The sequence below is a fragment of the Bos grunniens genome, chromosome 22, assembly GCF_055505025.1.
Source record: "Bos grunniens cultivar Pamir isolate PY7600 chromosome 22, Bosgru_T2T1.0, whole genome shotgun sequence".
Taxonomy (NCBI): Eukaryota; Metazoa; Chordata; class Mammalia; order Artiodactyla; family Bovidae; genus Bos; species Bos grunniens.
Window position 1 is genome coordinate 56036292 of NC_141186.1, and position 24569 is coordinate 56060860.

General features: G+C 47.3%; 1 protein-coding gene across 20 annotated transcripts in view; it reads right to left on the reverse strand.

Annotated features, from left to right (window-relative positions):
* The window catches only part of VGLL4 (vestigial like family member 4), a 156878-nt gene that overhangs the window by 43546 nt on the left and 88763 nt on the right, over positions 1–24569 (reverse strand). For 8 of the 20 annotated variants that reach the window (XM_086368556.1, XM_086368552.1, XM_086368571.1 and 5 more), the window contains one exon: positions 3105–3299. The exons of 10 other annotated variants lie outside the window; for them this stretch is intronic. In XM_086368556.1, the coding sequence (XP_086224682.1) occupies positions 3105–3299 (195 nt within the window). Of the gene's footprint in view, positions 1–3104; positions 3300–4051; positions 4341–24569 lie in introns of those variants that run through there. 2 more of the 20 variants (XM_086368554.1, XM_086368560.1) reach the window with 2 other exon arrangements.

Here is a 24569-nt window from a genome sequence, read left to right on the forward strand (position 1 = left end):
TATGTTCTCCTCTCCTCCTCATCTCTTTTATCGTGTCGGAACCTAAATCAAAGAAGTATAAAAACCGCGGCCCGGTCCCCCAGGCTCGGCAGTGGGCTCCGTCTCCCGTCTGACCACAGCCCACGGCGACCAGCTGACGTCACCCTGCTGGCAAGGGGCACCTTATAATACAAGCACGCCCCACATGTCACAACCCATCTCCCACCCCACGGCCCAGCAGGCGGGGCGTCTGCCTTTTCTCTCAAAGAATACTTCTTTGTCTCACAGACCAGCAGCGGGGGAGGAGACAGCGAAGCTACCCGCTCTCCAACAGTTCAACTTGTGGCTATTCTTGACTGCTCTCTGCAACGGAGGGCTGTTGGGCAACACGATGGAACCCGGGTGAGCCAGCGGAGATAAAAGATGTGACGCAGCGTCTGCCCGCATGCAGTGCAGAGACTGCATGCAACTCTACAACCCAGGGACGGAGCTCGCGCTCCCCACCCCCCCTCACCGGGGGTGTCCCCCAAAGTGCCTTTCCCACCGTCACTCGAGACGCGTGGCTCTGACCCTGCAGCCCGATCACACGTCTGGAGGCCACAGCTCGGCTAAAGGTCACTCCTGTCCAGTCAGTCAGGACGTGGGCGTGGGCGGAGGTCTCTGCCAGACCCCTGACTGAGCTCGGTTGAGCTCAGTGAGACTGTTGGAGGGGTGGGAACGACTAAGCCCACAACCTGCACGAGTGACTGCTAATAATATAATGAAGGGTAACAATACCATTGTAAACCTTGCAGAGTTGAAACACACACTGTTTTCATTAGAATTCCAAGCACTCCAAATAATCTTGTAGACATGTCTGCAAGATACTTTGTCAGGACCTTCTTGTATCTTAAGGGAATGGCGAACCACTTCGGTACATATCCTATTTTAAAATCATTTAAAAATCTGAGCTTTTATTCTGGGTTCTCCTGACTACAGTCCTGTAAGGGAAGAGAAGAAGGAAGCACAGCTCACATCCTACAGCCAAGGAAATCAATGTTTCAAGAATGGGTGGACATGGACTTCCCTGGCGGCCCAGAGGTTAAGACCCTGCACATCCACTGCAGGAGGCACGGGTTCGATGCAAGGTTGGGGAACTAGGATCCTGCATGCTATGCAGTGCCACACGCCACACAGCTCGGGGACTGGAGGGGGGTGGGCAGAAGAATGGGTAAATAATTCAAGTCACAAAGCAAATTAATGGAAGGGCTGAAAGGAGAAACCGGGCATTTAGATTTCTCAGCTTTCATGATCTTTCTAGCTGTGCAGGATGCTTTACAGGTCAAGGAAAGGAAGTGGGAGGAAGACAACTGAAGGCAGGAAGCAGGAAAGAGAGTGGAAGGGGACGGTGGGCAGGAAGGGGGGCCTGATGGCTGAATCGTGCCCCCAAGATTCGTATGTTGCAGTCCTAACACCCCAGTACTCAGAATCTGACTTACATGGAGACGGTAATATGGGAGGGCACCCAGACAACACGACTGATGTCCTTATGAGAGGAGATGAGGACACAGACACACACAGAGGGAAGACCTTATAAATGTGAAGACAGACATCTACAAGCCAAGAGGAGAGGCCTTGCGTGCAACCGACCCTGCCGACACTCGGATCTCAAAGGCCGGCCTCCAAAACTGAGAGCAGCTGTCTTCTGTGTGAGCCCCCTGTCTGGGGTACCTGACCCAGGAGACCCAGCTAACTGAGGTAAGGAGGGCAGGAGGAGAGAAGACAAGGCAGCAGGGAAGGTGAGGGCAGGGCTGAGACCCGGCTCTGATGCAAAGACACAACAGCTCTGGGACAGAACCGCTTCCACCACTTGGTCTATCCCAACCGACCTCACCTAGTGGGACTGGTCAGGTGAAGCAGTGTAACTCCTCGAGGCCACTTCCAGATTAGAACCTGCCCGAGAGGGGAGGGGACAGGTGGCTGCGCAGAAAGCAAGTGGACTTCCTGGCCTGTGACCAGGAAAAGTGCAGACACAGCCGGAGCTGTGTCTCAGCAAGAATATTTGCAAAGGGGACACCAAGGCTGTCTCTGAAAAGCACAAGTATAGGGGACGGTCCCAGAGATGCGGCCGGGGGTGGGGTGGGGGCTCACTCCGACTGTTGGCGCGCCAGGGCAGACAGTGTAGACAGCTTCCAGTGGTTTCAAACATCTGTCATTCTTCAAAGGCAAGAGGAGAGGGGTAAAAAGAAAATCCCACATAAAGGACAAGAATTCTGTAATTCCCAAATATCCATTCTAAATACACACTCGGATGCTTTAATAAGGTAAAGAGAAATAACAACCTGATATCAAAAAGCACTAACTGGGATTTCCCTGGTGGTACAGTGGATGAGAATCTGCCTGCCAATCCAGGGGACATGGGTTCAACCCCTGGTCCAGGAAGATCCCACGTGCAGCAGGGCAACTGAGCCATGCACCCCAACTACTGAGCCCATGTGTCCCAGAGCCTGTGCTCGGCAACAGGAGAAACCACGAGAAGCACGAGCACCACAGCAGAGTCTCAGCCCACTTGCTGCAACTAGGGAAAGCCCGTGTCCAGCAACAGAGACCACCGCAACAACGCCCACCCCCCAAATAAAAAAGCACTAATTGAAAATAGCGTTAGTCGCTCAGTCACATCCAACTCTTTGTGACCATGGACTGTGGCCCAACAGGCTCCTCTGTCCAAGGAATTCTCCAGGCAAGAATACTGGAGCAGGTAGCCATTCCCTTCTCCAGGAGACCATCCCGACCCAGGATCTCCTGCATTGCACGCATTCTTTTACTGTCTGAGCCACCAGGGAAGCCCTGAAAATATTTTAAAGTAAATTTTTAAAAATTGCTATATTTGCATTCCTATGTTGCTGTTCATTTACCTAGCAGGTTCTACATCACGTAAAATAACCGTGTGGCAACACTGTAAAGCAATTATACTCCAAATCAATCAATCAATCAAAAAAAATTTTAAACTTTATCTCCAGAGATCAATACTCTTCCAAATCAGTTTGCAATCTACTCAATTATAAGAAAACTTGAAGGTTCCTCTCCCACTTAATTTGCATGAGAACTGATGGCCTGTTTTAAAGTAAGTATAAATGGAGTGCAACCTTTCAAAAGGTGTGATCTTGGGACTTCCCCGGTGGTCCAGTGGCTAAGACTCCACGCTCCAAATGAAGGGGGCTGGGGTTCGGTCCCTGGTCGGGGAACTGGATCCCACGTGAGACAATAAGAGTTCACGTGCTGCAACTGAAGGCCCCGCGTGACAGCAAAGATCGAGGCTCCCGCGTGCTGAAGCCAAGGACCTGGTGTGCCCAAAGAAATAAATAAACACTTAAAAAATAAATAAGTAAACAGGTGTGATCTTGGCCAAGTCTCTCCACCTCTCTCGCACCTCTGTCCTCAGCTACCCTGACAGATCATAGTGAGCATCAGTGGAAATTTGCAGGAAGTTTCCACCCCAGAACAGCCACCTGTTCAGTTTCACCCTTTGCTACGACTCCCACAGAGAGGATGAAAGGGGACTTCTCCAGGGTCACTCCCGCTGTTGGCCAGAGGTCAGCAGGTGAGCCGTGTCCAGCCAAGTAAATGGTAGATCAGCGCCCCAGAAAATGGGTCAGGGAGGTGCCCCACCTGACCACCGGGAGGCGGCGGGCCATCTCAGGGCAGCTACCTGACTGCCTGGACTGCCGCCACGTGTGTTAAAAGGACATGAACCCACACAGCAGCCCCAGCCTGCCTCAAGAATCACACGGGAAAGTTGGCACAGCGCCCGGGGGCTCCAGTGCCCCTCCCCCCAGGCACACTCTCCATGCCTTCGCTGGTTCTGGACACCTTGCCCACTCCCGAGAATGCACTCAGAATTCCTCGTGACCAGTGCAGCCACCCCCACTTTCCAAGCCCAACCCCAACGTGGCCTGCCGCCCCAGAAGCATCTCTTGTAAGACAGCCAGGTGGAAGCTCCCAAACTACAGATATTTTGATCAACACCATCGTGTTTGCTATAGTCTCTCGAGAGGCAAACAGGTACAGTCTCGTTCCCAGAAATAATCCAGACCTGAAGGAAGAAGACGAGGTTCCCAGGAACCAATGCAGAATTCACACGCGGACTGCCGTACGCACTCCTGAAGGCCAGGCTGGGCCCGCCTACCCCAACACGGGATCTCACGCCAGCTCCGAACCCCCGCCACAGCGGAAGCCTGCAAGTCGCTGGGGTGTGGCAGACACCCCAAGTCCAGCATCTCAGACAGCCCTTCTGCCGCCCACACACAGGCGGCAATCCACCGGATTCCTTATCGTTGCTCCACTGGCTGGGTTCGGAAGCCAGAGTGAATTTTCCAAGGATTAAAACAGGACACAGAGTTCAAAGACTCCACGATGCCGAGAATGAGCGCAGCACGGGAACTCAGGCACCCACGTGATCTAAGCGCCCAATCCCCGTGAAGACCGGTAAAATAAGCAGTTTAAAGGAAGATCTTTGTCAGCGTTATCACTCAAGGATCCAAGTGCCCAAGGACATAATTCTATTTTCTCCAACTCTTTGTGTCAAAATAATTTTAAAGCTACTGGAAACTTTAATGAAAAGTGAATATCCCATTCCCTTTACCTTGATTCATTTTGTCTGTCTACACATATCCAGCTTTTTTTTTTTTTTTTTTTACTGTAATTGCTATAATTTGTAAGGTAACTTGCAGACACCATACTGCAAGCACTTCAACTGTCTTCTCAAAGTGAGAAGAGTCTCCCTCATAGACACAGAACCATCATCACACCCAAGAAAGCTAAAGCTGACATAACATTGTTATCTAATATCCAGTCCAGATTCACATTTCCCCAACTGGACTGTCTCAGAAAAGGGGGGGATGAAGTAGACAGAATCTAGGATTCAATCAAGAATCAAGACACTGGGTGACAGCTGCTGAGTCTCTAATTTCCTAGCAACTTTTTCCGTCTTTCTTCCTCTTCTGTGTCAATGATTTCTTTAAATGCATGTGTGAGTGCTCAGTCGTGTACATCCTTGCGATCCCATGGACTGTCTCCCTCCAGGCTCTCTGTCCATGGGACTTCCCAGGCAACAATACTGAAGCAGGTTGCCATTTCCTCCTCCGGGGGATCCAGACCAATGAGCTGCACTACAGTTTCTGGTGGTCTGATGACTTTTCCGTGATTCAAGGTGAACGTTTTCGGCAGGGAAACGAGAGGAGGTGAGCACAGCATGTGGCCTCACACGGGAGGTACCTGATGCCTCGGTGTCACCCACCCCAGGTGACAGTAAGCTCCACCACTTGGTTAGGGGGATGCTCACAGAATTTCTCTATCCTAAAAATAGTAACCTTTCATAGTCACATGGGCGTGAGCATCCTGTCGCGTTTCCCAGGTGGCTCAGTGGTCAAGAACCTGCCTGCCGATGCAGGAGAATCCCTGCCTTGGGAAGATCCCCTGGAGAAGGAAATGGCAATCCACTCCAGTATTCTTGCCTGGAGAACCCCATGGACAGAGGAGTCTGGCGGGTTACAGTCCACGGGTCACAAAGAGTCGGACACGACTGAAGCACCACAACACACCACACATCCTGTCATTCTCAGTCTCCTTCAGTTCAGTCCAGTCGCTCAGTCGTGTCCGACACTGCGACCCCATGCACTGCAGCACGCCAGGCCTCCCTGTCCATCACCAGCTCCCAGAGTCTACCCAAAGTCATGTCCACTGAGTCAGTGATGTCATCCATCCATCTCATCCTCTATCATCCCCTTTTCCTCCCGCCTTCAATCCTTCCCAGCATCAGGGTCTTTTCCAATGAGTCGGTTCTTTGCATCAGGTGGCCAAAGAATTGGAGTTTCAGCTTCAACATCAGTCCTTCCAATGAACACCCAGGACTGATTTCCTTTAGGATGGACTGGCTGGACCTCCTCGCAGTCCAAGGGACTCTCCAACACAACGTCTCATCCTCTGCTACCCCGTTCTCTTGCCCTCAACCTTTCAAGCATGTCTTTCCAGTGAGTTGGCTCTTCCCATAAGGTGGCCCAAGTATTGGAGCTTCTAATTGCAAAGCGGTTTAGAATCCAGCCCCTCCTAAAGAAGGTATGGGATTGAGAACTGGCAGAAGAAAAGAAGAAACATGGTTCTTTTGAAAGAACTTTCGTGCCTGCTATGTTCGGAGCAAGAACTATGCCCCACTAAGGGAAACACAAAGATGTTTGAGATCTGGTCTTTGCCTCAAGGAACAGCAGTTCTCACAGGAGCGATAAGTCACGGAGACAAATAACAGGTAAGGAAGAAAAGCAGAAACAAGAGAGATGCTCTTGATAAGAATGAATCGTATGGTATACGAATCGTATCTCAATAAAACTGTTACCCCCCCAAATTGCTGAGGACCACAGAGGACTTGTGCTACAAAGTTTCTGTCAACAATCACCATATTAGGAAGTAAAATGGAAGACGTTTTCAAATAGTAATTTGAAGATAGAAATACACTCATTACAGGTGAAAAAGAAAACCTGAGAAGCTATGGACACTTCATATGAGGAAGACATCAGTTCTAGCTCTAATATACTCAGGAGTGGAACTTGAAAAACAGGTAGAATTTCGACACTTGCAAACTATGGAAATGGGCATCCCAGCTGCGGACGCTGTGGGAATAAAGGCAGCAAGCGGGAATGGCATCCTGCGTGTGAGAGGTCCATCTAAGTAGAAGAAAGGGCTTGTTTCATCTGTTGGTTAAGAGGTAAGGCTACGGAGATCAATGGGTCAGATAGGACAGGGCTCTGGGCACGGGCAGAGTTCAGATCTCACGGCAGACAACTTGGGGGGGAGCCACTGGAAGAGGTGACACAGACAAGGGGCGTCTGATGACGCCGCGATGGGCACACCTGAGCCAGGGGACGGGGCAGTCGTGCACACGGGGGTGGAGGGCTCCAACGGTCACACACGCACAACGGGGAAGAGGAGGCCCGTTCAAGGGACATTTCACGGGAAGAGCAGAGAACTGGACAGTGTTTTAACTAGTGCCTTCGCCTGGTCCTTTCAAAACAGGCTGCCCTCATCGTGTTCCTAAATCATTCCCCCAGCACTCATGCTGATCTGGATTTCTTTATATGTTGAGAAACTAAAAGTGAAAAAGCCAGAGAGCTAGGCTGTTTTCTGGCTTATGGATATATGAGTGGAAAAAAAAAAAAAGACAGTACAACTCCATACGTTAAGTTCCACAGGTTGGTCTGACAAAGTCTAATTCATCTTCTATATCCACATTTCTGTTATGTCAGTGGGCACTTTTAATACTCCTGTAAGGTGATTTTTAATTGTTGGAGGAAAAAAACCAGTATGCCAAGTTTTCTTGAAATAAAATAATATTGATGTCCATCATTTTAGTGGCAGGGACTATGCTAAGGGAGTCCAATTATCCACGATTAATCAACATTCATTCAGTAGTTATTTGTGGGTATCACCTGATTTATGAAGAACAAACATCAAACACCTCAAATAATGATCCATATTTATAAAAGAAAAATTTGGAACAGGGGTTTAAAACAAACTCATATGAAATGTAAGTTCTATGTTAAAATAAAACAATCTTATTATAACATGCCATCATTCATTAAATTGATGTCAAGCTAATACACAATTATGTTGTTTTTTTCCACAGTACACAGTATATTTTGGAGTCCTTTTACACATAAATTTATTTCAATAATTACAGTTTGCATAAGCTATTACTAAAGATGTTTGCATGCCCCAACCAAAAACTAAGAGGCTATTGAAACTGAAGTCTGAAAGTGGACTGACCAGCTTGAGACAGCATTAGAACACACTTTGTGGAGATTTACTGGTGAGGCACACAGCTAATTTAATACATAGAGAAGAGTACTTAATATCAAAACATATTTCTATTTCATATTAAGAAAAATGTAGCAAAACCAATGTTCTTGCCTGGAGAATCCCAGGGTCGGAGGAGCCTGGTGGGCTGCTGTCTACGGGATCGCAGAGAGTCAAACATGACTGAAGCGACTTAGCAGCAGCAGCAGCAAAACCAAAGAATATGGGGATCTGTGAGTTGCTTTTTGCAGGGGCTACTGCACATTCGTCCCCTAGATTTTCATATTAACTAGAAACCTTTCAGATTTCCTTGTAAAATCTTATAAGATCCTTATAAAAATTATATCCAACCAAGGAGAACTTCTCGTATCACCAAGTTCCAAGAGACTGTTAGATCATAATCTAAAGAGCCATAAAAGTTAATCTGAGAACAAATATATTCCACAGCATGGAGAATTGACTGTGCTCCCAAAACCTGAAAGGCCCACATGCTGCTGAGTGTGAAAGGGGCAGGGGGCTCCCCTGAATGAGACAGCTTCGAATGTGTGTGTGTGGGGGGGGTGTACGGACATTTTCCTCTGCTTCTCCTTCCCTCTCCACCACCACCTCTCCTTTCAAGTTTACGTCAGTTATCGGGTGAGCGAAGTTTATCAATGAGAGGCCGAGAAGGGCTGACTCCCTCGGGCATGTTTGCTCAAGATATGAAGGTCAAACAACCATGGTGCTCATAAAGGCTGTGGCCTTTTGGGGCGGACCTTCGCTCCTCACCTCCAAGCGACTCATTATGAAGCAAAAAAAAGAAAGAAAATGGTGTGGATCAAAGACCAGGCTGTCATTAAGTAAAAATGAAGGGGGATGAAAGGCCTGCCCTGCACTTCAAAGGGGCAGCTGAGCTCAGGTGCGCAAACAGCGGGCGGCCACAGGCCAGCCGGCCCCAGGGCAGGAGGCGGCCTCCCAAGGGCCAGGTACCTGGGAGCGGGTTATGCAAAGCAGAAATGTGACAAAGGACACAGATTCAAACGTTTTCTTGCTGCAGGGACAGGGGAGGAGGTAACCCCCAGACTACCAAGTGGAGGTGGTGTGCATCAGGTCTGCATGCCCAAAGATGAAAACTGTTCAGTGTAACGAGGTTCAAGGACGGTGGAAGAAGCACGTTGTCTAAAGCCGTTGTACAATTATATTTGAACAGTTCTTCCTTATGCCCTGAGGTGTGTCCTGAAATAAACCTTCGTTCTGAGAGACTTGGCCACAGCAGGAAGTCTGGTTTCCCAGGACTTGATGCAGGACCCTCACTGAGCTGAGGCCGAAGGGCCACCCACCCTCCCCAGACTTGCTAAAGACCCTTGGGCAGGAGCAGAGAAAAAGTAGGGTGACCCGGTCCATGTCTGAACCCACAACAGTGCCCTCAGCTCACCCCATCAGCTCCCTCTATGACGTCTGGCACCTGGACAGACAGACAGATGCTGCTGTGGACAAGAAAGGAAGGGCTTATACTTTCAGGGGCCCTTAAGTCATTTAGCCTAATCTCCTTCCTCAGACGGACTCCATGGAGTGACTATTAAAAGAGGTGACTGTGAATCACCCCCCAACACATACACTCCCTTTAACACAGGAACGACCTTATCTGTACAGCTGTGACCACATGGCAGACTTTTGGGGGAATTTACAAGTTTCCCCTAGAATGTACTGTTAGTGACCGACACGCATGCGTGCTAATGCCCTGAAAGCAGAGGAGGCAGCCACGCCCTCTGCCTGAGATTAGTAATCAGGAGGATGGGTAACCACTCAGGAGCAAATATTTACTTAGTGGGGCAAGAGGGATTCCAAAAGCTTTATGTATGTGAATTTCATTCCATCTTTCTAATTTCCTACAGAGTAGGTTAATAATCTATTAATCTCATCTTTCAGAAGAGCAAAATGGAAGCAAAAAGTGGCTTGGCAACTTGACCTAGGTCACAGGACTCTGGAGAGGCTTAATGGAGACGAGCGTGCACCATCTGGGTTTTGAAGGATGCGCAGGAGTTTGCCAGTGGGCACAGGCCGCTGGGAAACAGCATGGTGCCACTGAGCCTCTGGAGCACAAGAGACCCAGTGAAAGCGCAGGAGGCGACAAGGCGGAGAAAAGAAAGCCCATGGATGGTGGTGTTGGGGGGCAGCCTCTCCAAAGCCCCCTAAAATCAATCACCATGAGTAAAAAATTTGGGTTGGCTTCGCAGGCAGCTGCCCATCAGGCCGGTGAGCCCTCCCTCTGCCTGCTTCCAAACAGACTGGCCCCACGGGAACAGCCCTGCATGCAGGTCCTGGAGCAGCCTCTTTCACTGGCTATGCTCAAGAATAGAGGGTGGACTTCACCCCAGGGCCGAGAGTGGCCAGGCTTGAGCCAGAAAGCAGCACCTGCACGCGGACACGTGGCCGTGTGCGCACCTGCCCTGGCTGATCTGGAATTCCACCCCCTCCTCAACTTTCCCCCAGGCTGCAAACACCGAACCCCGACATGCACACCATTCATTCACTCTCTGTGAGGATCGTCTAACTTGCAGCATGCACGAGGCCAATTTGCTTCTTCTAAGATAGCTAGTAGTGATTTAAGGAAAGCACTGTAGTCGAGTGTCAGCTCCGTGAGAAAAGCTGCATGACGCTCAGCACGCAAGGTCCCCGGAGCGCCAGACACCCAGCCAATGGACTACGGGTCCCGGCGAGGCTCAGATTCCAGCTAACCGTACTTTGCACAATGTTTTCATGTGAGCAAATGCCCACCCACAGAACTTTGCTAAAAATCAAATGACTAGAGTAACAGTAACGAACAACGTTCTCCACTCCAAATCTCCAAGTCTTACAAGAGCTTTGTTGAGATATAATTCGTACACCATAAAAGTCATGCCCATTTAACGCTGCCCGACTCTAATGCGTTTTAGCGTATTCATAGGGTTGTACAACCATCCCCACAATCTGAGGAGGGAAATAGTTCATCCCCCCACTTCTCCACCAGAAAAATAATAATAAACTTACAGCCCTTAGCAGTCACTCCCCACGCTGTCCCCCACCCTCCACCCTCTGGCAACCATTCACCTCCTTCCTGTCTCCAGAGACTGGCCTATTTGGGACATATTCCTTAGAACTGAAATCACATACGAAGACTTCTTTCCCTTTCACTCAGCATAACGTTTCCCGGGTTCATCCATGCTGTAATATATGCCAATACGTTCGTTTTTACTGCCAAATAATATTTCATCGTATGGGATATGCCACATTCTAGTGACCCATTCATCGGGGGATGGGCACTTGGCCTGAGTCTGCTTTTTGGTTAAGATGACGCAGCTATGGGTGTAAAATCTGCGGACAGATTTTCGTGAGGCCCTGTTTTCAATCCTCTTGGCTGTATACCTCAGAACTGAATTGCTGGGTCAGATGGCAACTCTGTAACATTTGGGGAACTGCACCATTTAAAATTCCTACCAGTGACACAGGAGGGTTTCATCTCCCCCAGTTTGATGTTAGTGGGTATGAAGTTGTATCTCACTGTAGTTTTAACTTGCGGTTTTCTAATGACTCATGATGTGGAGCATCTTCTCATGTGTCTATTGGCCATCTGCATATCTCTGGAGAAGTATCTGTTCAAATCCTCTATTCTTTTTTTTTTAATACAGCAGATTCCCATTGGCTATCTACTTTACATATGGTAATGTAAGTTTCCATGTTACTGTCTCCATACATCTCACCCTCTCCTCCCCTCTCCCCAAATCCTCTATTCATTTTTTTAACTGGGTTACCAGTCTGTGTATTGTTGAGGTATAAGAGTTTTTTTCTACATTCTACACTCAAGTCCCCTACCAGATATTCGATGTGTAAACGTGTCCTTCGATTCTGTGGATAGATTTATTCAAATCTATTTTTACACTTATCCTTCAGGCACAGGAACAAAAGCCTAACTCTTCCTCTAACCTCTTTCATAAGGTATGCAATTTTTATTACAAATGCTCTCTTAAAAGCCACTATCTTTCCCTCTTGCTTTTTGATAAGCCAGCCTATGTACAATGAGGCCCCAGCCATTGCTAAATACACACCAGAAACACCCGGGTAGCAGACTCCTAAATAATAAATAACAGTGATATTCACCATAGACATTCTGGCATTTCAGAAATTCAAGCCATCTCCCAGAGCCTGATTTTAATGGTTTTACAAAGAAACACAATGTCACACTATTAATAGATTTAAGAACCTACATGTGTTTTGCCAACCTATTTTCTTTAAAACCACACTGACAACAGTCATTAAGACTGAGCCCATGCTAGTATGCTTCTAAATTGTTTCAGCCTTGACACAAGGTCAATGGGAATTAGACTAATGAAGGGATAAAGCAATACTGAAACATTTTCACTTGGGGTCTACTGGACCATATTAACTTCCAGCAAATTAAATGGATGAGTGGTTTGCAACCACTGACATTTGTATTTCACTGTGAGTTCTCCATGCCTCTTGTTCTCTCTGTGCCATTAACCTTGAGGGTCTAGCTCTTTGTCAATCTCACTTCAACCATGCTTTCCAGGGATTTCGGAAATCGGTAATTCCACAGCATACGGTGGCACAGACCCAGTCAAGTCAGACAGACAGATGTGAGCTCGTGTAATTGAGATGTTCCCATCTGCTGCCTTGAGAGCTGAGGCCTGATGGACATGCCTTTTCTTTCTTGCACTCACTCTGGGATGTGCAGACTTCGATGACTCATTTAACTTAAGCACTTGATATTTCAGCAAATAACTTCAATGGTTGATGCATCAACCTTCCTTGGACATCGACTGGATGGACAGTCACTAAAGATTCTCACATTAAACCTATCCTGACTCCCAAAGGTGCTCAAAATCCAGAAACGATAATCTGAGATGGAGAAAGGGAAGCCACCTCATCCACATCCAAATCCTTGCGTTCACATTCACCCCCATATTATCAGGGTACTTCACTGAGACCATGGATCATTAACTGGGACACTGTCAAGGCACTGGAAGGAGTAAGAGGAAGGGTCTAGGAAGCTGAAGCAGTAAGGGATTTTGTTTTAGTCAAGAGTGAAAAATAGGTTCTGCGTAAAGAGGAATTATACTCTTTCACAGGGCTTTCTGTCCAAGTTGCTGATCCTGAATATTTACCAGGTGAAACTGATTTCACGTGACAAACGTATTCCTGAAGACTTGGGAGTGAATTAGCTTTTGATTAAGTCTGCTCATGAGCTACCACGCTCCTACGTAAACCAGATGTGCTTCTCAGTGTATTTTCACTGACCCCTGGAAACCGCCCTTATCGCCTCCCATCCCGGTGCTCTTACCCTCCACTGTGGTACAAGGTTTTTCCAAGTGTGGTCCTGAATCAGAATCACCTGAAATGCTTGTTTAAAACACAACGCCCTAACCCAGTCCAAATGAAAGGGTTGTCCAGGGACCCTAAAAATCTGTCATTTAAGCGCCACTCCCCCCACTCCCTGATGTCTCCAAGCACACTGGCCTGAATCTCCAACTTGTCCTTCTTCCACTTTCAAAACTGATCAATACTACGGTCAACCAGTATTCTGATCAGTCAAATGTTTCAACTAATTAAGGGGTATTTGGACAGTGATGTGAATGGTGGGAGAGAAGACCTAAGGACCGAGCATCTCCAGGCTCAAGCGTCTGGTGAGGAAATGCCCAGAGAGCAAGACTCAGGCCCATCCTGGTTCCTCCAGCCAATGATCACAGGTCAAACATTTAAAACCATCTTCAGGAGACCCTGTTTTCAAACTGTGATGTACTTCTCTACCAATTCTTTTAACCATTGACCTTTTCAGCAGTCAGAACCTTAGTGAGGGGACATTCACCGGTGCCTCGGTTTTCCCGTAAGGAGCACGGGTACACCATCTGCGGCCTATGTCCCCCGTAATGCGTTTACTGACATCCTTCCAATGGGACGGAGATGCTCCATAAAAGCTCTGCTGATGGGAGTCCGATTCATAAACCTCTCCAAGTTGAGAGAACTGAGAGGGGCAGGGAAGGGAACTAGAGACACTCTGCAGACACCAGTCTCAGCTAGCTGAGTAAGTTCTCCCGGCTGGCTCCCCAGGACGAAATGGAGGCCACAGGGCCTTGGGGATCACCCTCGGGCCAGCTGTGGGTGCAGCTGAGAACAGCCCCGGGGGGAAACCGGTGTCAGAGGAGGGAGGTCAAAAGACCTTTGCCGGGATCCGCCTTTTAAGGCATCTCATTTCAGTCTTGCGATATGCATACATTAAGAAATAAAACAGTAAGATAATTTATAAAGAATCAGCTGCTGCCTTCCAAAGGTTTCTCTCTCCAAAAATTCCACAGTTGCCAGAGGCTTCTTCTTTTGCCCCAGACTGCTTTTCAAAGGCCACCTCAGGACAGAGGGGCGGCCCCTGACCTCTGGCAGCGCAGTTCTCTTACCCTGTAATTAGGCCTCCGAGGCAGTCTATCTGATCTGACCCCCGACAAGAAGACCAGAGGACACCGAGCTGCTTATCTATTACGGTTGAGGGTGAAAGACATTTGGTTCTGAAGTCTTTGAAAGTGCCACAGACCTTCCTTCCATCTACCTATCTATATGTAGAAAACTTGATACAGAAATGTTCTAAATGTATATAGATACATCTACCAACAGACATCCATGTAAAATTAGAGATCCAAAATAGAAAATCCAGTTTCACTGCCATACACACACACACACACGGATGGTGTACCAATAAAACACCACGGCTGAAGTGCAAATTATTTGATGGCAAGGAATCTACCTCCCTCCTCCAGAACCATTTATGTAACAATGTTGTTTAGTCGCTCAGTCCTAGCTGACTTTTTTGCTACCGCATGGGCTACAGCCCTCCAGCTCCTCTCTCCATGGAATTCTCCAGGCAAGAATAATGGAGTGGGTTGCTATTTACTTCTCCAGGGGGGTCTTCCAGACTCAGGGGTCAAACCTGCGTCTTCTGTATTGGCAGGTAGTCGTTCTCTACCACTGAGCCACCAGGGAAGCCCTATGCAACATATGAGTGAGCAAAACTGAACAGAACAACGAAGGCAGAGACTGTCAGTCTTCCTGGGAGCAGAAATTATCACTCAGACACTGAAAATAAACCATGCTATTGCTCCAGGGGACTATCCCATAGGACTAGGACCAGGACATTTCACTGGAGTTCGAGTGCAGATGAGCAGACAAAATGGCATGTTTTTCTTCTGCTTTTCAGAGCTGAAGGAGACATCATAGTCCGAGTAACTTCTCAGCCCAACCTTCATCCAGGAGGTATGACCACCTCTTAAAAAACAGTATCTTTTGGTCTATCCATCCAAGGGACTGGTATGCAACCATAAAAAGGAACGAAGTACTGGCCCCTCCTACAACAAGAGTGGGCCTCTCCTTATGCAAAGCGCAAGAGGCCAGTCACAAAAGACAATGTTATAGAATTCCATTTATGTGAAAGTCTGAGTGTTCTAAAAAGCACTCAACTGTGCACTTCAAATGGGGGAAGTTTATGGTATGTAAATTATATCTCAGTAATAAAGCTGTGAAAAAAATACTAGATAAAAAAAAAAAACACTATCATCTTTAAAGAGCTATAGAAGAAACAGAGCCAACATGGAGGACAGTCAACACGGCGGCTCTCTACCGTTTTAAGGCAACATCCGGTGAACTCTGGGCCTTGGAAGGGTTAGTCAAGCAACTGTCAGGGCTGCAGTGTAACCAAGGTGAGATGAAGGAAATGCAGAAAGGAAATATTCCACACCCAGAGTAATAAACGGCATGAAACGCGCACACACACACAGGCCACAAAATCAAAACAACATGAGTTCCCCTATGAGATGTGCGTCCCAGCGTCACCAGAAGTTTCTCTTATTCTCTTGCTACTTAAAAGATAAGCCCTGGGAAGGGCAGGAACTTGATTTTTCTTTTTTTCTCATGACCATAAGACTGAACACAGCTGTACACCCGTGGCGGATTCATGTTGATGTATGGCAAAACCAATACAATATTGTAAAGTAGCCTCCAATTAAAATAAATAAATTTATTAAAAAAAAAAAGATGCCACAAACACTCCCTGAACTGCGCTCTGTACACCACTGTGGCCCCTAGGAGCTCTGATCATGCCCCGTCTGTGAGGGAAATGCGGGAGTTGTTCTACAGAAAAATCCCTCCCAGGCAAACTAGGTTAGCATCCAAATCTTCCATCAAGTGAGCTGAAGAGCAGGTTGCTAGAACTTCACCAACATTCAAATGAGTGCACGAAGCTCACCAGAACACAGATGAAGCCAGAGGCTGTCAGTCTACCCAGCGTTAACAGCCAAGTTATCTCAGCCTCTAAAATAAGGGCTGTGTGATTGCAAGTCACTGCGCTCACCCAGTGCTTGGCACAGTCACAACAAGAGGTGCTACCAGCAGAGATACTCAAATAAAACCGAATTGCAAAAATTTCTGGTAACATGCACATGAGTGTTGTCATTTTCAAAGCAATCATTCTGGAATGACTTTAGCCTACTTATTCCAAAGACAGTTGTCACTGATTGAAAGATTATTTCCAAACTCCACGTGTGGAACTGGCTTTAGAACGACAAAGGAGAAACCAGCTCGTCATTTTATGGACACACTTACATCGAACTGAGCATGGCAGACAGGAAGAGTCCTCTACGAGCATCTGCTGTGTATATTTAATTACTGGCCACTGTCCAAAGTGTTCCAAAGCTGCCTTCATGGCCTTTGCATCTCAAGACCATGAAGGCAACTTCTAAAACACCAACAGTGTTCTGGGAATGAGATCATCACAGTGTTAAGAGTGGTAATTTTCCAAGGTAACTATTTTGCAGACAAGCTTCAACACTTTATTTAGATGGAAGCTGTAACGTTTGTTTGCTTTCAATGTCACGCTTTATTTACATTAAAGATAACAAAACACAAGGTGATATAACCGCTAAATGAATGTTACAGGCTGTAAACGCCATGGATATTCAAAGGGAAAGAATATAAACTCTGCACGCACTGAAAGAGGGCAAGGCATCTCGCCAAGGATTGCGAATTTAACAGGTTACAGTACAATTTCTGCCTATAAAAAGTTTCAGGTAAAGTTTTTATAAAGGGAGGCTGGAACGTGAACAGAACTCACATTGCTGGGAAGAAGCAGGGAGGACATTCTAAATGGGGGGGTAGGGGAGGGGGTGGGGGGACAGTGGATTCGAAGAGCGTAAAGGGGATGATAGGCAAATCAGGAGATAAATCAAACTGGAGCTGCGAGAGCTTAAACCCTGAGCTTTCTTTCAACAGGCCAGTGGGTGGATGAACCACTACCCAACACGATCTAAAGCAAACAGCAGCAGACTGGAGCACAGTGTTCCCAAAAGAGAGTCCTCGGTGCCACGCTGCCATTCGCTCCCTTCTCTGCATTTGGCTGCCCGCTGGCTTCCACAGCTGTGGATTTACCCACTTGGAAAAATAAGCCCTCCTTTCAACAATACCAGCATCACTACCTCTGACCTGAAATTAGACAACAAATATACATACACCAGCCTCCGAGACCATCGATGCATCAAACGCAGAGACTGTGTATTACGGCACACCAGCCCAATGAGCAGTGTCACAGCGGATATTCCAGTAACGGATTCTACAGTCAACACTGAGACATGATTGTCCTAGACCCCTGGCACGGCTAAAATTTAAGACTGGCAACACCACGTTCTGCGGAGGACGCAGAGTTCTGGAGCACTTCTGCACCGCCGGTGCAAGCGTCAGATGGTACAACCACTCCGGAAAACAGTTGGGCAGTTTCTAAAAAAAGTTAAGCTTACCCAATGACCCAACAATTAAACCCAGAAGTATTTACCCAAGAGAAAGGAGCACGTGAGTCCACGAAGAGGCTTGTATCAAAATGTTTGGAGGCTGGGCCACAAAGTGAATATGCTGAAAACCACTGAACTGTAAAATTTTAGGGTAAAAATGGCTAAAATAACAGATTTCATGTTATGTATCTTTTTACCATAGGGAAAATAAAATGTTTAGAGCATCTTTATTCATAATGTTAAAAACTTTGAAACAAGGCAAATGTCCCCTTCAACCTTGAGAGAGAAGCAAACGTGATATACTCATGTAACAGACTATAGCTGGGCAATCCCAAAGAAGAGACCCCTGACCTGGGCAAGGACGTGGATGAATCTCAGAAATACCATGCTGAGCACAAGAAGCTGGAATCAAATGATTCTACATACATGAAGCCAAAGAGCAGGAAAAACTATCAATAATTTATAACCACCCAGCCAAAACAGTGCTTACCTCCAGTGGGGGCTGGGGGTGGGTACTGCCTGGCAAGGAGGCAAGAAGGGACTTCCTGTGATGATGGAAATATTCTATGTCTTCATCTGGGTGGTAATTACAAAAGGTATAAACACAGGGGAAACATTCATGAAGCCATGCCCTCAAAATTTCACCATAATTAATTATGTCTCAGTGTCAACAAAAGAAAGAAGAAAGGAAACCAAAGAGGTGGGACCCTCCAGTCCATGGCCCATATTAAGTCCAAAACCAGCCTTTTGTCTGCTGCTGCTGCTGCTGCTGCTGCTGCTAAGTCGCTTCAGTCGTGTCCGACTGTGTGCGACCCCAACCAGGCTCCCCGGTCCCTGGAATTCTCCAGGCAATAACAATGGAATGGGTTGCCATTGCCTTCTCCAATGCATGAAAGTGAAAAGTGAAGTCACTCAGTCGTGTCCGACTCTTCCCAACCCCATGGACTGCAGCCCACCAGGCTCCTCCATCCATGGGATTCTCCAGGCAACAGTACTGGAGTGGGGAGCCTTTGTCTAGCCCTCCCCAAATACTCTGCTATCACAAAATAAGACCTCACAATAAAAATTCCCCTTGGGTCTTGTAGGACCTACCCCAGACAGGGCAATATCTTTCAAGGTATGATTACAGAGGTTTAAAGAAAAACATACAACTAATCCATTGATTACCTAGGCTCTTTTTTTTTTTAATTCACTGAATTTTTGTCATTCTAAATATATATTTTATTCCTATTAGGACCGAAATGAACCATCAAACCATTTGGAGTTTAAGTTGATAATGCTACAATAAACATGAGGTCCCAATATAATAGACAGGTACGATAGAGCGAGACACTCTATGACCACAGTTAACAGATCAGGTAGAAGACCTCACACTTCTAGGATCCCAAAGGAAATCATTTTCAAGTTTCCTCAACATACGTTTAAGTCCCTCACGAGACAATGAGGGAAACATCATCTACTCAAAGTCTGAAAATGAAACCAGTCACTTTTTAAGAATGGATAAAACTATCATAAACCGTTAAGTCGGCTAAGAGACATTAACCTGTAACAATCACACTTTTTCATAATCTGTAATTATCTGATTTACATCTTCATTGTTTGCCTCTCACCTCCATGGTTAAGCTCCAAAATCTCAGGTCTCTTGCTGTCTATTTTGCTGACAGCTATGTCCCCAGTACATAAAACAGCGCCTGGCAGGTAACTGGTATTAAATATTTTCCCCAGAAATGAACAGTTCACTTCATAGGCCAAAGTGAAGTACCCAGAAAACGAGATGAGTTGAAGTTGTCATTTCCAAGCAACCAGCCCACTTCAAAATGTTTCTCTAAAGAAACTGAGTCTTAAAGATTTCCCTCAACCAAACCTTCATACCCCTTCTTTCCCCTGGTATCTGTCCTTCCCCTACGAGTAACTTGCTAGGAATTGACAAACTCATTTGTCTTAGCCACTAACTGAGCATCCCAGGGCTAATCACACAACTCCAGTGCTTCTTGATCTTTAATGAATAGACAGTGGATGGAGTCCCTTCTCACCGAAGCAGACACCACAGTGCTCGGTGTTGAGAACAAAGAGATGAAAGACAAAGGCCGGGCGCAGGTGGAATCTCAGCAAGAGGCAGCGGCTCGCTCAAAGGATGGGGTTGCGTGTATCTGGACCACAGGTGCGGCTTGGGGGTTGGCGGAAGACAGGATCCGGGCAATGGATGAGTGGAGGGCAAGGCTGGAGGGCAGAGGGAGGGATCGTGGACGCGGGTCCACAGGGAACACAATTAGAGGCGGCGCTGGTGAGGCCGTTTTCTTAGTGATGAGGCAGTGAACCGTCAGAGATCAGGCTAAGGGGAAGGGTTCCCAGGGCTCCTGCGACTTCTTCCTCTAGTCTTTCTTCCTCAGTGACCGCTCTTACTCTCCATCCCAAGTCTTGGTCTTCAGCAGCAGCCCGCTCCTCTGAGATCTAAACCCATATACTCATTTCAAAGTCCTTCAAACTAAACATACTTGAGACTACACTCGGGAAACTCACAGCCCGGGGTTCCCTCTCTCTGCAAGCGGCGGCACCGTCCCTCCAGCTGGAAATGCCAGAGGCTGGGGTCAGGCTGGGGCAGCCTCCCTGTTCTCCCCGCTCTGCCTGCTCCGCTGCTCCCATCCAGAACCACGTCCCCTCAGGCTTCTCTCCAAATCCAAGATCCACTCCCCGCCGCCCCCTCCTCCATCCCTGCAGTAACTCGGGTTACCACCACCCCTTGCCCTAACCACTGCAAGTTCACGCCCTCTCCTATTTCTGTTTCCTCCCAATTCGTCCACAAGCTACACACAAACCTTTCTCAGCCCGCCTCCTCTCATCCACCCTCCTACCCACGCCCAGGAGCACACAGGCCCTGCTGATGGCTCGCGCAGCACCCCATTCCTGATGGAGTGGGGACGTGGCACGTCTTTGAACCAAGGGATGAAAAACTGTAAAGGTTTTAGAAAGAGTCAGCACCATAGACGCAGACTCAAACTAAGGACTAAAAGCTGTTCACAGGATGTGCCACCAGGGCAGCGCTGTGCGCCCATGCCCAGTGGGGCTTCAGCGGAGTGGCAGAAACAGATATCAGATGCCAGCCGGCTGAGCAGCAGATGGACAGAACACCGACCTTCTTCCCCTCAGCGACATGGATGGCAAGGAGAAGGTCTAATAGTGAGGACGAGAACACAAGGTTGAGGGGTGGGTTTGGGCTTCTTGTTTTAAAGTTGGGAGAGACCTGAGTGTGAGCAGATGACAAAGAGGGAGACCCAGAAGAGGAAGGAAGGAAGGGGAACCAGGAAAGACACCCATCACTGAGACGTCCCGGAGGCCAGAAGGTGGGGACTTGTGAGCAGGAACAGAGGGCTGGAGTTGGATCCTGAAGAGCCTGCAGGTGGGAAGGCCAAGGAGTCATGTTGGTCTCTCTGCTTTCTCTTTAAATGGTGTCTAAGGATTCCTCCACCTCTACAGGAAAGCTCTCTCCCATTCTCTGTTAGACACAATATAAAACCACGCACACTATCACACGTGTGTGTGTATGGATTTTATGTATTTATGTAGTGTTTTACCTAGCCTTCCCTGGTGGCTCAGCGGTAAAGAATCTGCCTGCAATGCGGGAGTCCTGGGTGGGGAAGATCCCCTGGAGTAGAGAATGGCTACCCACTTCAGTATTCTTGCCTGGAGAATCCCACGGACAGAGGAGACTGGTGAGCTACAGTCCATGGGGTCTCAAAAAGAGTTGGACACTACTGAGCGGCTTTCACTCATGTTTTATACACACACACACGTATATATAAGTAATGTGTTGTATTTAATATTGGACACCAGGAGTTATACTTGGTGTCTTTTCTGCTCATCCTGGGATTCTATTTCACTCCGCTCCTTTTCCCCTTTCTTTCTCCCCCTCTTTATTGATATAAAGCCTCTAACAGAAAAAGGGTTCTACCATCATCTCCAGTACCTGGTTTTAACTGTTCCCAGTTGGGAGTTCTGCAGGGTGGGGCTCGAAAACCTCACATAGGTTTTAGACGGAGAACAACTGCTATTTTCCGTCCCTCTTACCCTCCGCTCAACAGAATGTCAAGCCTGGCACAGCTATTACATATTCCTTTAAGAAGCTGCCCGAGTCACTCTCCTGGGTGATTATAAGCAATGGCAAAGAGGTCAGTGCTTTTCATCAGGGAAATAAAACAAGGGTTCTCTGCGGGGTCAGCCAATCGTTTTTATCAGTGCCTCATCGGAAAAACAACAGCTGAAAAGGACACACGCTGTAAGAAAGGGAGAGGACAGGGGTACAGGAGAAAGCTGCGGACAATGAAATGGAAATTTAGGTTCGTCCCTTGTCACTTTAATCGGGCCGCCACCTAAGGGAAGATGTGCTTGTTTCCAGAGAGGGGAGGAGGCGAACATCCAGAGATGGGCACTCATCAGCTGTTCTCAGGGAAGCGGCGGGCTGGGTCCAGCTGGAGTGGGGGCAGTGTAAACAGCGCTCCAGAGCTTGGCAGCACACATCTGCATCAGGCCATTAAATTCTGGAATTTGCTCTATTAAAATCAAATCATTAGCCAAGAAGAATTAACAGGCAACGATTTTCATGCAAAGCAGACACAAACCAAACACCAAGAGCGATCCATATGGGTGATCCTTCTCCATTCAGCATTTCAGATGGTGCATAAGGCCGTTTCAGCCCTTGGTTGCTCGCTGGCAGCCCTGTCTATACAATGTCGAGCATTGTCTGAGCGCTGGAACAATGTAAGCTTTTCGCTGTTTATCTGAAAGTCCCTGGATCACCATCCCAAGAAACCTGGCGCTGCGACAAAGCTGACTTGTGACAAGTCTCAGCCCTTTAAGCAAATTGCTTATTAATTAACGCAGGACCGAAGTTTCTGTTTGGGTCCTAATTAAGCTACGTACCTCCAGAAGTGTCCCTCCCTGCTCTGCACTCTCTGAAACTGAGCAGAATTTTTCTGACACACAGTTTTCCATGACACACGGATGGTGGAGGGTTTTAACAGGTGGTGAAGACTGTGACCAAAATACTGGCTGGAAAAAAAAGATCAGTTCAGGCCAAAGCGTCACCAGGTCTATTAACAGCGGAGAAACAGGGGAGTGAGGAGGGCGGAGGGCACCTCCGTGGATGTTCCAGCCTGAGGTACCCCTTGCCCACCCGGGAGCAGGCTTCATTCACAGAAGAAAACCTCTTAGGACGTGGGCACTACTTTAGAGGACCTCATACACGAGACACAAGAGAAGAATTACAGGAGAGTACTGAAAAAACAAAAACAGACAAAACTAAGCTAGGCTGTTTGGAATGGTGCAGATAGGTAGTTCAAAGTATTAAAGTAAAGCAAGTTGCGATTGTGATGACCTCTTGGGGTCGGGAGAAACTGTGCCTGGGGGACAGCTTGCAGGGAGCGACTGACTGTTTCTTCACCTGGTGATCATGACAAGGTTGGTTATTTTTTTAATTATAAACTACACACGTATTTTATCCTCTTTCAGGTGTATATATGTTTCATAATAAAAAGTGTTGAGAGAGAGAAACGCAGAGACAGAGAGCAATCCAGAGGGACACAGAGACAGCCAGCCAGACACACACACAGAAAGATCAACCCAGAGACCTAACACATTCCTCAGCAGAGCAGAAACATTCCATACGTGTTTATGAGAATGGATGCTGGGTGACAAAGCACAGCACTGAGTCTTCTCAGCTCACTCACTAAATATACTTGTTTGTTATGTTTACAGACGTCTTTGCAAACAGATGGGGGTGAAATGTTAAGAGTTCGGAAAGATCATATAAATAGCCACAAATTAAAGACAACTTTAAGAAGAGATTTTCTATTTTATTTAGCGTAAATAAACATTCTTTCAACGGGCAGTGATTCACATGGTTAGGATTAAAACATATCCTGTACACAATACCCTGAAACTAAAACAATCTACAGAATTCTAGGAAAGAAAGAAAAAAAAAAAAGGATCAGAAAGCAAACTGATGGAAACAATCCCTTAAAACTTAGGAGAACATGTACCATTTGGGAAGGCAGACAGCCAAACAGAAAATAAAATTTTCAAACTCTGCTTATAAAATAAAGTGGGTGAAGTTTTTTTTTTTTTTGGGGGGGGGAGGATGATATATGAGTTTATTGAAAAATAAAAGGGGAGGGGGGACTATTTTGTGAGACAAAAGTGCCCTTGCTGAGCAAGACTGCAGCTCAGCTCCAGTGAGAGCTCAGCATATACATAGAGACCACGCAGTATAAACCGTCACGGAATAAACATTCAGATACGCCAAGATCAAACAGACACGGCCAGAAACAAGCCCTGGTAAGGCTGGTGTTATATCCTGTGTACATGGAGAGGTGCTAAACCTGGATCTGATTTCTTCAGGACACAACCCACTTTTCTACAACACCCTCACAATAAAAAGCCGAACTGAGGAGGAGAGGTTTTGAATCTTTCTTATCTTACAGCACATTTTTTCTTTTTTTAAAAATCTGCCTTCAAGGCTGACTAATCCAAACACCCTGTAGGAACTGAAGGCCTGCAGACAATAGGGAAGGAAGGAGGGAGGAAGGAAGAGAAATCCGCCTTCCAAAACAAAGCTTGTGCGGGTTCCAAGAAACAGCCAAGTACAATAATCCGTCCAGAAGAGGGCAGGGCGAGGGGAGCTGGGAGGAAGAAGGGGTGGTCATCCCCTCCCCTCAAACTGTAACCAGAAGGAGGCCAACTGGCCAGACCCTGGCCAGAGAGCTCCGGGGCTCACCTGGGCTTGTTTCGGGGCTCACCTGAGCTTGTTTCCTTACCCAAGCTCCTCCCAGCCTCTCCAGGCTCTCCCCTCCTCCCCCTCACTTCCCCCCTCACTCCTGACCTTCGCCAACAAATTAAAAGGCATGGTAGAACGAATTTCCACAGCAAAACAGCTGCAGATGTCCCACCTCTGACACACCCCTGGGTGAAGCTGGT